General features: G+C 52.5%; 5 protein-coding genes across 5 annotated transcripts; 2 read left to right on the top strand and 3 right to left on the bottom strand.

The window, feature by feature from the left end:
- Positions 1–638: 638 nt before the first annotated feature.
- QC764_0074640 (uncharacterized protein) lies at positions 639–836 on the bottom strand (the record flags this gene model as incomplete). Its single annotated transcript, XM_062940688.1, has 1 exon — positions 639–836. One exon carries the CDS (start codon positions 834–836, stop codon positions 639–641), a length of 198 nt encoding a protein of 65 aa, XP_062798587.1.
- lcc1 (laccase, multicopper oxidase, benzenediol:oxygen oxidorectuctase) lies at positions 668–9,347 on the top strand. The gene is made up of 4 exons (XM_062947380.1): positions 668–7,032; positions 7,091–7,181; positions 7,234–7,303; positions 7,367–9,347. Exons 1-4 carry the CDS (start codon positions 6,793–6,795, stop codon positions 8,829–8,831), a joined length of 1,866 nt encoding a protein of 621 aa, XP_062798586.1. The 5' UTR covers positions 668–6,792; the 3' UTR covers positions 8,832–9,347.
- Positions 9,348–9,505: 158 nt separating this feature from the next.
- Positions 9,506–10,936, bottom strand: QC764_501210 (uncharacterized protein; the record flags this gene model as incomplete). Its single annotated transcript, XM_062947381.1, is given in 3 exon segments — positions 9,506–10,474; positions 10,480–10,583; positions 10,642–10,936. Coding segments are annotated over 3 exon segments (1,254 nt in total). The 5' UTR covers positions 10,823–10,936.
- A 293-nt stretch (positions 10,937–11,229) lies between these two features.
- On the top strand, positions 11,230–11,760 carry QC764_501212 (uncharacterized protein; the record flags this gene model as incomplete). The annotated part of the gene is made up of 1 exon (XM_062947382.1): positions 11,230–11,760. One exon carries the CDS (start codon positions 11,230–11,232, stop codon positions 11,758–11,760), a length of 531 nt encoding a protein of 176 aa, XP_062798584.1.
- Positions 11,761–12,500: 740 nt separating this feature from the next.
- Positions 12,501–13,067, bottom strand: QC764_501215 (uncharacterized protein; the record flags this gene model as incomplete). Its single annotated transcript, XM_062947383.1, has 2 exons — positions 12,501–12,827; positions 12,969–13,067. 2 exons carry the CDS (start codon positions 13,065–13,067, stop codon positions 12,501–12,503), a joined length of 426 nt encoding a protein of 141 aa, XP_062798583.1.
- Positions 13,068–14,908: the final 1,841 nt, after the last annotated feature.

The following is a 14,908-nucleotide window of genomic DNA, read 5'->3' as shown; positions in this document are numbered from 1 at the left end:
GCTGCTGCGTCCTATTAGACATCGTCGTGGTCCTATTCACAGGGCAAGGATCCAAAGGTCACTCCTCATAGGCCAGACATGTACGAAGCAGTCATTCCCATTGCGCTGACAAACGCTTATGTGAGTCCAATGCCGCACGCCCGGATGGCTGGCATTCCCAAATGGGTGCATGATGCACTCCGCTATCGATTATGGATTGGGTGTGAAACTCGCTCATGAGCAGTGTTCGCAAGTCCGTCGCGGATACGCGGTAGCAGCGGATACCGCCTCTACGCTGAATAGGACTCTTTGTCAAGTCTGCCCGGCTATAAACCCCATTTCATGCCTGAATGCCGAATCCTTTCGTGCAATAAGTCCAAAATCACCGGCCGAGCACGGAGCTTTCCTATACCATCCGTCAGCCGTCACACATGGCTGTACAAGATGGGATCCAAGATCTGAGACCAACGGGAGGGGCCGTGACAGGTGGCGCAGATAATAGGCTGGGAAGACATATATCGGCCGGGCATATCGCACTTGTTACCGAAGCCGGAGAGTTCTCGGCCTTCAGCATTGATGGCGTGCAGGAGCCGCAGATCTTGTCAATCTGAAACAGCGATCAGCAATGCACCCCGCGATATCCGGCAGTTTGGAAAGACTTATTGTGTGTTTATATCGAGGCTGTTATGTGTGATTGATAGATGATTGGGCTTCGACGATTCGAATGTCAAAGTGCCGGTTGTGACGTGGTGATGCACTGATGCTACTGTTGCGTGGTCCCGGACTTTCTCATAATTGGTAAAGGATTGTTGACCGAACCCGACCCAAGGAACGGATGTCCGTGGATGAGGGGGCATATATGTGTTATGCACCCCAGAACAAAATGGTACGTCCGGGTTTGTTTCTTTGATAGTTGGCTATTTTCTCTGTTCATCAGCCAACTTCTTCGCATCGACACAATCCATGAATGAACCCATCGCGCCCAGCGTACCACAGAAACGACATTCCAGTATTTCAGCCCTTGTTACCTGAGCGAAAAGTGCGATACTATCTGCAGCAGGCAATCACACAGTCGAGAAGAGAGCGGCAAAGTGGGATGGCTTGTGGGATACCTAATGGAAGGAAGGCAGGAGGGGAGCATTGGGAGGAAAGGGGGAATAGAAGAGCACAACGGCAGATCATCTGGATGAACAACATCAAACATGGCAACAGCGAGCTTGGAATCTGAATACCTTATCACCCTTTTTACTTCAAGCAGCACCCTCTACGCCATCGCTCACCGTGGCTACCGAATTATTGGCAGCCACAAGTCGACAAAGCGGATAGACGGACCGTCGAGCCTCTTGACTTCCTCCAACACAACGCAACTCACCCCGGACAATTCCTTCGATTTTTTCAACTTTGAGATGGCCCACTCCATCCTCCTGGGTGCTCACCGAAACTGAGATGGAGATTATTGAGGTTCACTCGGAAGAGCCGCGGTGGCCCGTCAACGTCGCAGCCAAGTGTGGCATTGCCGGCAGACATCGCTTCCAAACCCAATCGCGGATGCTCCTCAGCTGCCCCACATCTCGAACCTCATTCCATGACACATCGCCGACGCGTACCGTCCTGTTGTCGCCGGTCACGGTGGAAGCTGTATCGGATTTAGCTTGGAGGTCAGCGGCTGGAGTGACAACTCGCGGACGAACATAGGCTGCCAAATCTCGAGTACAGATATCATACGAGCTACCAAGAATACACGGCATCATTTGATCAAGGACCCTCCATCGACAGTTATTGGTTTCATGGCGTTGGGCTCTCACACCACCTGGCGGATAATAATACATCGGCATTCGGCCTCGGGAGTTCCAATTCGACTGCAACTCTAGGCGAGCCCAGGAAAATACCCGCGGTGGAGGGGAGCTTATCTGACGATCATGACCGTATCCAGTTGAGAGCTTCAGCTCTAGCGACAGATGCAGTACACCTGAGAAGAAGCACAACTTTGCGCCCTTCACCACACTAGTATCAGCATTCGACAGTAGGGCGACGGAATCGGCGTGAGATCTAAATACGACAAACTAACGTTAAACCGGTTAGCCCCTGAGGAGATCCCTACCATGTACACTACGCCCGCTTACACATAGATCCTGCTCCCAGTCGATATCAGCGCATGGGGGGGTACAGGTGCAAGAGGGCAAAACAGCAAGATGGGCGTTGACAACGGGACTGATCCGGTGTACCTCCCACTCAATTCCGCGCAGAATGAAATCAAGCGAAGAAAAGAGGCCCCTTGTTACGGGAAACGCATCTTATTCCCCTTCTCAGGCATCGCTGCAGCCTCACGCGCCCCCGCAGGATCTCGGTTCCAGGCACAGGGCCCGCGGAGACGCCCGTCTGCGGCGAGGAGGAATATTAGGCCGAGGCGAGTCCTTGTCTGATTGCTTTGGTAGCCAGCCATCCTTCTGCTCAAAAGTTCGAGACACCATCTTCAGAGCAAAGGTCGCTACCTTACGGAGTACCAGGCCATGAGTTTCGGTTGCTTTCATTCCAAAAGTTCACCTGCCTGGGCCTCCCTGAACACAGCTGTTGACGCCAGATTTTGGAGACCCCATGTCTAGCGCCGCCGAGCCTCCAGCCGCTGTTCCCGTCCCGAGCAGTGGCTGCCGATCATTCCCGCTCAAAGAGGGACCCCCCTAACCCAAATGGCCCCGCAGAATCAATAACACGTGGGGACAGGCACACTAACAACCGAAGACAACACCGTAGCATTGGAGTCAAAGCTACGGTACCTCTTCTTTGCCCGACTCAACCGGACGTTTCTGGAAGCAATATTGTCTCGGCATTAGGTGCCAGGACTTTTGTGATTTTTAAGCAATCTGAGACCATTTCACACAGATCACAAAAGCTGTTTGTGATGATGGCCACGCAAAATAGCGGGCTGGGCTCACGCATCCCCCCCCCCGCACTACAACGGCCGCCAACACAAATAAGCACAAGACCATGAACGGTGGAGCGGATCGGAAGGTGATCGGAATCATCGGAAGAAGATGGTATTACGTACAGTGAGGGGAAGCTGGTCTTGATGCTTGTGATACTTATCGGCTGGAGCTGTCAAACTGTCCAATATGTTATGTCTGTACGAAGTGGACGCATGGGCCGTGTCATAATCACTCAACTATCGTGGCGCTATCGCTGTCAACGTCCTTGGCTGCGACTGGCCCATGTCTTGGGGGCGCGCCCTACAACGACCCCCCACTCCGCTATCTTGGCCCCTGGCTTTGGTGTACCTACCCCACCATTTTCAACCTACCACCACCACCCACACCTCGGTGTGTCGCGCGCAGCTTCACGCGGACTTTTCCATATCTTCTAAGCGGACCAAACAACGACGGCGCTGCCTACATGTGAGCGGTACGAAGTACATACGACAATGACGACGAAAGATGATATCCCACGACGTCAAGGAGAGAAAGATGCTATTGTGCTGCTAGGTGTGGATAGCTAGTCGAGAGCAACCCAAGAGGCAGGCAACTGCCGAAAGTCCGAGTTGGGCCAACATGGTGACTTTTGATGCACAGTTCCTGCCTGGCGACTCTGACACGACACCTTGTTCTCACGCCAAAGCAACCCTTCCACCTCCTGTCTTCAACCGCTCTCGTCTCGTACCCGGTCAGTTATCACGTCCGAGGACCATGAACTGGCCGGCATCGGGAAATCCAAAGTCCAGGGCTCGGTCCTGAAGGCCCTGCGTTCTCCGAGCTGCACACCGCACACTAGCGATGCATTTGGGGCGGTAACCATCACGACTTCACCTTGGTCTCTTGAGTTTATTACGCTTTCTAGTCTCCCAGCTTCCCCACCGATCCACACAAGGATTGTTGCGCCCAGGAAAGGATTATTTTGGCATCCTTGGGCTCCGCTTTCAACGACCCTTCATCGAATCATTTTTCCCATCCACAATCCATCAAGAGCATTTCGTCTGATTCCGTACGACGAACCCAATACTTGCCTGCCGTGCCGGGTGCGCCACACCGCGGGCAAGGAACAACTCAAAATGCGCCTCGATTGCGATTGGACGAATGTGTGGGCACAAGGGGTCAGGGTTCTAATAGACTGGCTTTATTTAGAAGCCAACACGGCTCGGGACCGACTTTGATTCGAGTTTGGTTAGCTTGCCCAGAGCTTCAACACTCCCACCTGCAGCTGCTTCCCACATCCAAGTAGCTTGCTTTGGGTCCATCAGCTTCCAGACGATACGATCTCATACGGCGATTTCGTTTCGTCAACCACAAGGCCAGGGCTTGTCCTCCACATTGTGGGGTATTGTTGAACACTGCGGCGTAAGGACGGTAAGACTGGTAAGATTGGAGGAGCACGGCACAGCCTGTCTCTTCGTTTCTTGCCCAAGCGCAGATATGATACGAGTCTTGACTACACAGAACCGCGCTGCTGGAGCATTGCAGCGTTGCAGCGTTGCAGCCGTCGAGCCGCAGAAACAAATCAAGTCATCACAAGCGACGACAACAGGGGTCAGCTAAAGCTTGAGCAAACCCAGTGCTCGTCTTTCTTCTCTTGCCCTACAAGCCCCGCCCAACTGTACAGTCCGGCACACTCGACTCTCGCCTCGAAACTTAGCATCCGCAATTTGGTGTTCCTCTTACGCCACCTCTTCGATGCGGCGTCTGTTCAAAAGTGCCAGGCGGACAGTTGCATTCTCAGCTTACGATGGAGGTTACACGACTTATCACACTCGCATGGCCTGGGCATCCCAGCACCTCATTCTTGGAGCCTCCTCGGAAACCATATTACACACTAGCCTGGTTACCGGCCACCATTCACTTCCGCTCCGGGTCCGATTCTGCCACCAAGTTATTCCAAGTTCTTGCTGCGTTTCTTTCCCCAAAGTTCATGTCGCCAGTAGCTTCAACTTGTCGTTTCTTCTTTCCTATTCGTATCCTCTAGGCGCTTGGCCTGAGAACCCTTTCGGCCTGAACCAAGCTTCCAGTCGTCTCGTGCCGACTGTGAGCGTTCTGACGCAGGTGATCCGTCGAACGATATTTCACTCATACCATCAGCCAATAGTTCCACCCTGTACTGCAAGACACAAGTGTTCATAACTTATCACCGAGAAATGCTGTTATCCCCGCCAAGATAAGCTGTGGCCAATAAGCATTGGTTCCATCTCCAAGGAGGCGAGCGGGATGTCAAATTAATCATCATACCGGTAGGGCAGAAGCGAGGCCTTCGTCGGGAGCTACTCGGAGAGAATGAAACTCAGAACGTGACATCCCTCAAAGAGACGTCGTCGTTGCCGGATATAGCGTTATCCACTCATATTGCGACTCTGACCGGTAACCTGCCCACATCACCCTGGCCCAAGTGATCCTTTGGGCATTTCCAAGGTCCTTGCGTGGGTAGCCCACTGGGTTGCAGTTCGGTGCCCCCTTTCCAACGCTAGATGACTACGCCGCTGCTGCTCACCATATACTGGTTTTCAAACAGGGACCCCCAATTACCCTGGCAGTGTCATCTATATTGTTTGGTTTATTCGATTCCGTGTTTCCATTCTAGAAACATTCCGTTACTACCAAGATCTTGGGTGCCGCGTGGATGTTGACTTCAATCTCTGGGGAAGCGAGAAACCGAAATGTCAATCTTGTGCCCTCTTGTGCTTTTGCCCACGCTATGGTACGCATTGCACCGTCCACCCCATCCACAACTGGCCTCCCTTCTGCTTTTCCCCTGCCAAGATGGTCCCTCGATCACGCGGTTGGTGCCCGTTTGTTGTCGTACACATGCACAGCCGCCGAAGACGCGGCTGAAGGGTCAACTGTGCATCTCTTGGGCCTCTTCTCCATGCCGTCCCGTTCCTTTTACACGCCTGTTCGTTCAGGGGTATGAATTGTGGCACAAGGCAGACAGCGAGGGTACCTTGTTCACGATCTTTGGGAGAGTATTCCCAGCTTGGGCCAAGCCAATACTTTGATGCAGGATGGTGATTGAAGTTATCACCACTCCCCTTCTTCACACCTCGAACGATGCTCCGCAAATAGCCATCACGACGCAGATCAACAGCTACGACACCTACTACTCCCCACCTCGCTGCCCTCGTTGAGTCCCAAAGAGGTGGAAGGCTTCATGAGACTATCGAATCCTGTGACTTAGCATCCGCCCACGTAAAGCCGAAGCGACCCTCTTTGCATATGCCTCTTTTTGAACGCACTCGAACTTGTGCTGCGGTTCAGCTTCAAGCTTACTCACCTCGCCCTTAACATGGGCTTACCCGGCGTGACAGGATGGGGTGTTCGGGTTGCCATAGCCCGATAACCCTGCTGTCAAGCTATCCCCGTTCCTAAGATCATGTCTATCTGTAGCGTAACTTTCTCACACCCTCACGATACATCCAATACTCTCGGCATGCCGCCCAGACAGCTGGATCCAGGTCATGGGAACTTCGATAGATTGCAGTCTAGCAGGTATCGACATCCATGTGCCGAGCCGCTCACATCTGCCCTTCGCGCGTCCTACACACGCCTCTACCTAGCGGGTACCCGCGTCTTCCGACGAAGAAGACTAGAGACGCCGTGACTCAGACAATATCCAAAGGAGGAAAGGGGAGGTCATCGAGAATACGAGCACCGAGCACCATCACCCTGGCTGATCACATCTCGAATTATCAACTAAGTCTTTGTACCATCTGATGGATCTTCTATAAGAATCACCATCTCCGTCCGTTTTGAGTCACCCATTCTTCTCATCCTCACCAGCTCTCCTCTCCATCCCCCTCACCCGGTTCTCCTCTCGGTCTATTCTCTTCAGTTCTTGTTCATGATGAAGTCCTTCTTTAGCGCCGCGGCGCTCCTGCTTGGCCTCGTCGCCCCCAGCGCCGTCCTGGCCGCACCTTCTCTCCCGGGCGTGCCCCGTGAGGTCACTCGTGATCTTCTTCGTCCCGTCGAAGAGAGGCAGTCTTCGTGCCACACTGCCGCCAACCGTGCTTGCTGGGCCCCCGGTTTTGATATCAACACGGACTACGAAGTCAGCACTCCCAACACCGGAGTCACACGCACCGTATGCTTTTGCCCCTTTGATGAAGTCATGGTGCCCCTGGTTACTAACAGCCTTATAGTATACTCTGACCTTGACCGAAGTTGACAACTGGCTCGGTCCTGATGGCGTGGTTAAGCAGAAGGTCATGCTTGTCAATGGTGACATCTTTGGTATGTTCACTGCCGTGTCATCTGACAAGGGCTATGCTAACAGGTGATTCAGGGCCTACCATTACTGCTAACTGGGGTGATTGGATTCAAGTCAATGTCATCAACAATCTCAGGACTAATGGGTATGTTTCTCACATTGATATTGTTTACTGCCCATGGAACTTGTACTGACCCTTTTCTCGCAGCACCTCTATTCATTGGCACGGTCTCCACCAGAAAGGAACAAACATGCACGATGGTGCCAACGGTGTCACCGAATGCCCTATCCCGCCCAAGGGAGGCAGCCGCATCTACAGGTTCCGCGCTCAGCAATATGGCACCAGTTGGTACCACTCGCATTTCTCGGCCCAATATGGCAACGGTGTCGTTGGCACCATCGTGGTCAATGGTCCTGCTTCGGTTCCCTACGATATCGATCTTGGTGTCTTCCCCATCACCGACTACTACCACAAGCCGGCTGATGTCCTGGTTGAGGAAACCATGAATGGCGGCCCCCCTCCCAGTGACACTGTTCTCTTCAAAGGGCACGGAAAGAATCCCCAGACCGGCGCTGGTAAATTTGCCAATGTCACGCTCACCCCCGGCAAGCGCCATCGTCTCCGCATCATCAACACCTCGACCCACGATCACTTCCAGCTGAAGCTCCAGAATCACACCATGACCATCATTGCCGCCGACATGGTTCCCGTTCAGGCCCAGACTGTTGACAGTCTCTTCCTTGCCGTTGGCCAGCGCTACGATGTCACTATTGACGCCAACAAGAGTGTTGGGAACTACTGGTTCAACGCCACCTTTGGCGGCGGTCTTGCCTGCGGTGCTTCGCTCAATCCTCACCCGGCTGCGGTCTTCCGCTACCAGGGAGCTCCTAACACTCTCCCGACCAACATTGGCACTCCTGCTGCTGATGCCAACTGCATGGACCTCAACAACTTGACACCTGTTGTCTCCCGCAGCGTTCCTACTAGTGGCTTCACTCCCCGACCTAACAACACTCTGCCCGTCTCCTTGACCCTCGGCGGCACACCCCTCTTTGTCTGGAAGGTCAATGGCAGCTCCATTAATGTCGACTGGGACAAACCGATTGTTGATTACGTCATTGCCCAAAACACCAGCTATCCTCCTCAAGCCAACGTCATCACCGTCAACAGCGTCAACCAGTGGACTTATTGGCTCATCGAGAACGACCCTACCGGCCCCTTCAGCATTCCGCACCCGATGCATCTTCACGGTCATGATTTCCTCGTCGTCGGCCGCTCCCCCGACCAACCGGCCGGCGTTCCTCAGACACGCTACCGCTTCAATCCCGCCACTGACATGGCCCTGCTCAAGAGCTCCAACCCGGTCCGTCGCGACGTCGCCATGCTTCCCGCCAACGGATGGCTGCTCATCGCCTTTAAGTCTGACAACCCCGGTGCTTGGCTTTTCCACTGCCACATTGCCTGGCACGTGTCTGGCGGTTTGTCGGTGCAGTATCTCGAGCGCCCCAATGACTTGCGCAACGGTTTCAGCCAGGCGGACAAGAACCAGCACAACAACAACTGCAATGCCTGGAGGGCATACTGGCCTACTAACCCCTTCCCCAAGATCGATTCGGGGTTGAAGGTCAAGAAGTGGGTTGGTGAGCATCCTGATTGGTATATCAAGAACTAAGAGGGGCGGCATGCAGAGTGAAAGGTTGGGACATATATATGCATACATGGGGGAATTGGGAGCATATCACGGGACTGGGACCGGGTGACGGCGGGGGTTTCTTGCTCTATTATCTTTGCTGTTGTCGAGGTCAATTGTGGAGGGCCTGTACAACACAAGTCTCACTCGAACAATGAGTGTGTTTTCTATTTTCTGTTTTCTTATACCTCTTTCCTTTTTCTCTTCTCTACTCTGGCCAGGGTACATTTTTCAAGACAGGGATCAGTCAGCACTGGGAATTGGACATGTCAGTCTCTGAACTGACGCCACGGATGGAAGGGAAAGATGAGCTTTGTTATTGGGTAGATACCTAGCATAGCTTTCGACGTGGTGGTTCACGGGATTCATCCCTTCCACCGTTGACAATAAAACCATGGTGCTGTTTGGTTCTTGCTACTTGTCACGTTTCATTGTTGCATTTCTGGGACTTGTATGTGTTGTGGTAAAAGAATAAATTAGGTAGTAAGCATTTCTGGGTTCATGTGTTATAAAAGAAGAAAATTGGTAAAAGGTGATATCCAAAAGCACGGCATCAGACAGTTGTGACAGTCCCAACAACCTAAAGAAAACTACACCCTGCTTACGAAACTCTATACCTTGACCTGTCCACCCACCATCTCCCACTCGCATGTCAATCAACAATACTCCCTCAGCCTCAACAGCCTATACCCCTCAGCAACCTCACCCACCACCCTCGCCCCCTCCTCCGTAACCTGGATCATCCACCCGCCACTCCCCAACGTCGCCGTCTGAACCTCCCCAAACTTGCCCGCCAACATCTCGACATACGACCCCGACAGGCTGGTGGTATCCATCGCCAGCGCCTGATCCCCCAAATCCCACCCAGCCAGCTTCTCCTTGACAGCCGCGGCATGGTTCTCGAGTCGTTGGAGAAAAGGCTTGAGTTCCTGCTCCATGGAGATGACCTCCATGTTCCCCAGCTTGTCCGCTAACTGGCCCAGCCTACCTGGGCAAAGGAGAGAAGGGTCGATAGTTCCGGGGGGGGATTGTGACAAGGCGCCGAGGGACATGACGGCGAGGCGGATGTGGGAGGCGAGCGTGGTGGTGATGAATTTGGAGAGTTGGGTGACGGCGTGGCGGAGGAGGATGGAATTCTTGATGAGGGTGAAGTAGTGGTCGTGTGGGGGTCTGGTGTGGGACTGGTTGGTGATGCCCGGGAAGGGGCAGCGGTAATCGGTTTCGTCGACTGGTTTGAAGGTGAAGGGGAGGTTAGGGGGGATTTGGACTCCGTGGCTCTCCGAGATGTGGATTAGGATTCCCAAGAGGAAGGAGAGGGCGGCGGAGAAGGCGGTGATTTTTCTCGAGACGGATTTGAGGTGGGTGTTGAGGTCCTTGAGGGTGGTGCGGAGGGTGTGGAGGTTGTAGGACAAGGTGATGAGGTTGAAGAAGGTGGTCAGCTCGGCTTGGGAGTAGGAGTTGTCCAAGGGGGAAGCCCAGGAGAAGCCGGGGGGGAAGGCGTGGACTACCCATTTGTGAAAGACCTGGTCGACTGCGTAGATTGCGGAGGCTAGCTTGGCAATGGGCCCGCTTTCACGATTGATGAGGGCGGTCATGTTGGCGTTTGGGCAGGTGGTTCCAGTGCCCTGACATCTCGGGCAGCCGAAGTATTCGGGAACAAGGCCTGAAGATATACCCGAGCGGGAATGCCGGTGCCGGCTGATGTGTGGCTGGCATTGGCGGCCTTTGTTGGTGCTGTAATCCAAGTTAGCAGGAGGAATCTCGTTGAGTGTTTCCGTGCCGAAGTCAATACCTCGGCGCTTTCTTTTCTCCGGAATGGGGTCACGAAGACCGTTGGAGATGGTGTTGAGGAAGGTGCTGAGGGTAAGGGGCAATTCTTCGCGCTCGATATCGTCAAGTTGGATCCCGGCTTCCGCGTAGCGGGTGGCTACAAAGGAGCAGAGAGCAACAAAGTATGTGGAATTGGTCGCCATTTTGACCGAGATGACTCACTGTTATCTGAACTAGATGACCCGTGACTGATTAAGGTTGCTCTGTGATTGATCAGATAGATTCAGTGAAGTGTATAATGTATGAATGTCGGTCCGTTACAGGGTCAGGGATTGGGAGCAACTTATATACTGCCAATTCCAATTGGCCGTCCGGTGCGACAAAGCCATTGTCTTGGATCACAATAGACCAGGTGAACAAAGGTGAATAAAGCCCCGCTGCAGGATAGAGTGCCGGGGCTGCTGGATGATTCCATAAATAGCAATCTCTTTCGTTGTCCCTCGACTCTTTACTTCTTTTGTTCACAAACCCCACAAGAGGATTGTTTTCTTCGTCTCGCTTCATCGCCTTCACCCAACTTACACACCAATCCGTCACCCCTATCGCCAAGATGTGCACCTTCACCCTCTGCCACTACGCCTGTAAGGACTGCGGCGCTGCCATCGACTCGCAGGAGATCGGCCTCAAGCCTTGCAACAAGCAGCGCAAGAACTGGGACGAGTGCCGCGGCCCCAAGAAGAGAGGCATAACCTACCACTATCTAAAGCCTTCCGAGTGCTTCTACTGCGGCGACACAACCTTCACCGAAGAGGATCTGATGGAGGAGGCCGTGCTGAACATTGACCTCCGCCACCAACCGGCCGACAAGCGGCCTTCGCCAGAGTCGTACAAAGCCAAGGTTACTGTCCACTTCACCAACGATTCTACCTTTGATCCCTGGCATCATTACGCCACCGATAGAGAGATCGCCCTTTTCAAGCCGCTCTTGGACAGCGACAAGGAGCAAGGTGCTGGAGAGCAGGATAGCGACTCCAAGACCAATGTTGAATGCGCCGGCGAGTCCACCGCTTCAGCTGCTTACGATCCGTGGGGACAATACGCCTTCACAGTGGCCGCCGTGAAGAGCAAGGGAGAGAACTAGAGAATCACAGAGTGATGAAGCAACGTGGAAGGGTACATAAAGGGTCACCAAAAGCTTCGGCAATCGCATTGGTATGTTTACGTTTCGGCCATCTGGATCCGGTCACATTCTCAAGCTCACCACTCGAACGACAGGTACATATGGGATCTACAACATAGGTGCACCATCAAAGCCATGGCTTGGACCCAAAATCAACCTTGGGGTATAGCGGCGTGGCCTTTTGTATCCTAGACATCTGGCTCTTCTCTCGACATCAAATGTTGACAACAACCATAGGCTGATCCCAGCTTTCGGAGAGAAAGGGAGAAAGCATTCACTCTGATCAAGGCCGGAATAAGACGATTGGTAACCCATTTTATTTTATTAACGAGTCTATCAAACCCCTCATGCTACATGTAAATCCCCGGAAGCTCCGGATTGTGAACGACGTAATCAACGCGCTGAACACTTGGCAACAAGTAGTGGTCAAGGTCATCAGGGCCGCCAGGTGCAGTTTGTTATAGATGTTCCAAATATCTTAGGCGAACTCGTTATGCTTTTGCACCATGAGAACTATTTGCGCCCTGTACTCCTCAACCCTTGCATACCGCATCAAATGGTGACATAGCTTTCTATGAAGCATGCCCTTTTCTCTCTCGAGATGGGCGGCAGTGTTGAATAAAGTGGATCGATCATCGAAACTAGTATCTTTCCAACCAATTGGACAAATTCAGATGAATGTTCCATCCTTTGGTGTCTATCTAACGCTCAGTCTGAGTGTGAGAGAAGAGAGCCGAACTCATGAAAGCGGACTGCGGCAAAGGTACGAAGCCTTTGGATTCCACACAGGATATACATCTGCGGTGAGATCCAAAGGCCCTCTCTGATACGGTCCGGGGAAAGTCCACGATTAGGATAACCCGAACTCGTGAGACACTCACTGGTGTCGGGAGTCGTGAAAGCAGTGGGCAGATCGGTCTGATCAAAACCATGGAGTAATTGGTCCTTTGTGAGGAGCGTGGAGCAGCTATTGTCATCTCAAATGACATCACCGTCGCCTTTGGTCGTGTGTTGATAGGTCGAATATTCTCCAGTGTAGATGAACTCCACGAGATAGTCAATCATCCAAGGGGCGTGAGTCGACATGTCGATGGTGTTGTCTTGTGCTTCCTGGATGGCAATTCTTGTCAGAACCTTCAACAACACGCTTCACAGCTTATACAACTTACCTTCCAGTCTCCAGCTAACGCCTTTTCAAACAGCGGACAAGCGGGACAGACGATTGCTTGGTGCACCTTCCTGCTTTGGGTGCCACAGGAGATGGTCATATCAGGTATCTGTCTGAAGTCAACAGACTCTTCATCCTCGATACAAACCAGTCATCATCATCATGATCATCTAGCTTCTCGTCAGACTTTCCGAGAGTACATTTACCTATATAGTCACACCCGACAAGATCTAGGGGCCCTGTCCGTGTTAGTCTCAGCAGGTAAGCAAATTGAGCGTAGTAAGCATTACCTTAAGCTAAAGGATGTCTAAGGACGGTTCGGCTATACTTACCGTAACTAAAACTAATTATGACTTCCATTTTCTCCTTGCGCGTGTGTCACGGTTAAGCCAACAAGCAGGTCAAACAGTGTGAGCGGCGCAGGGCGCGCTTAGCTAATCAGGATATAATCAAGGTAATCAGAGCATAATCACTGGCAGGACCAATTAGGATGAGATTAGAGTAATCAGGGTATGATTACGATAATTACTGACAGAGCTAATTAGGACGTGATTAGAGCAGTTGGGCTCTAATTACTTTAGGGTCCTGAGGCCTATGTATACTGTCACGGTTTTGGAAGACAGTGGGGCCACGAGGAACCAATCAGGGCTGGACCAAGCGATCGAGCGGGGCACACGGTCCAGTTGGACGGAACGGACCAATAAGAAGGGGACCGTGGATCACGGCGGGGGCTCACGGTCCACGGTCAGTATCGGCCAATCAAGAATGGACCGAGGACCGTCAGTAAGTCAACGGTCCACGGTCCCAAGGTCTATATATACGGAAGAACTGGCTGGTGTAGATAGACAGTTCCGCAGTATGCAATACAAGTCACAATCGTTGGTATCTTAGCTACTGTGTGACGAACCCCTATCCAGAACCTCTGACAAGAATACTAGTAGAAGGCACTTTTGAACAATCTTGGCTCAGTACAGCTAAACAGTGGACAACAAATAGCTTGTCTCATTCACAACAGTCTAGATACCAACGATTGTGACTTGAATTGCATACTGCGGAACTGTCTATCTACACCAGCCAGTTCCTCCGTATATATAGATTTTGGGACCCTGAAGTGCTCATCCTGCTATGGCCCCGATCACTCCTAGTACATTGCATCCTGCAGAGTGCTCGTCGTGCTATGCCTTCGATCGCTCCGAGCATCTTGCATCCTGCAGAGTGCTCGTGGGTCTTGGCGCCATAGCACTTCTGGCCAGCCCCAATTGGCTTTCTCCTGACTTTCCTAATGATTGGCTGGGGACGTCCTGCGCCCCACATACTGTGCGACCTGCCGTTGGGTTAACTGTGACACCAGTGGATCATCTAGATCGCTATACTAAGCGTAATCCTAGATCACTTCTCCAGCGTTAGATCACCATGGATCACGGTGCCAAAAGTGATCCTGGATCACCCTCGTTACCTTAGGATCACTTGGATCACCACGCTCCTGGCGCTCCCAGGCGCTCCACTTCCTAGTGGTTCCCGTAGCGATTGGCTGGGCACCTCCCGTGTCCCACATACTGTTCAACCTGCCTGTTGGCTTAACTGTGACAACGTTTGCTAGCATAGATCGCTGGCCGATACAGATCGTTGTGCCTCTGTCGTGGAGCGATCTCTGCGAACTGACATGCATCTTTTTCCGAAGCGGGGCTGGACATCCCAACGTAGGACACCTCAATACAAGACATCTCAATGCAAGACACCTCAATGCGAATGGTGCCACTACCGGATATCGCTAGCGTGCCAAGGCTCGACACTCCACAACGGCTGATATAGCTGAATGTAAATGATATCTCGTTGCAAAGGATATCTCAGTCCAAAGGACACCTCATTGTGTCAACGCAAAAACCACAACGCAAATGATACATCAAATGCCTTCTGGGTCAGTATCGCAATATAGTGAGG

Source organism: Podospora pseudoanserina, chromosome 5 (genome assembly GCF_035222485.1).
Source record: "Podospora pseudoanserina strain CBS 124.78 chromosome 5, whole genome shotgun sequence".
NCBI lineage: Eukaryota > Fungi > Ascomycota > Sordariomycetes > Sordariales > Podosporaceae > Podospora > Podospora pseudoanserina.
The sequence above is the reverse complement of the archived record's forward strand: the minus strand, read 5'-3'. Positions and strand labels throughout refer to the sequence as shown.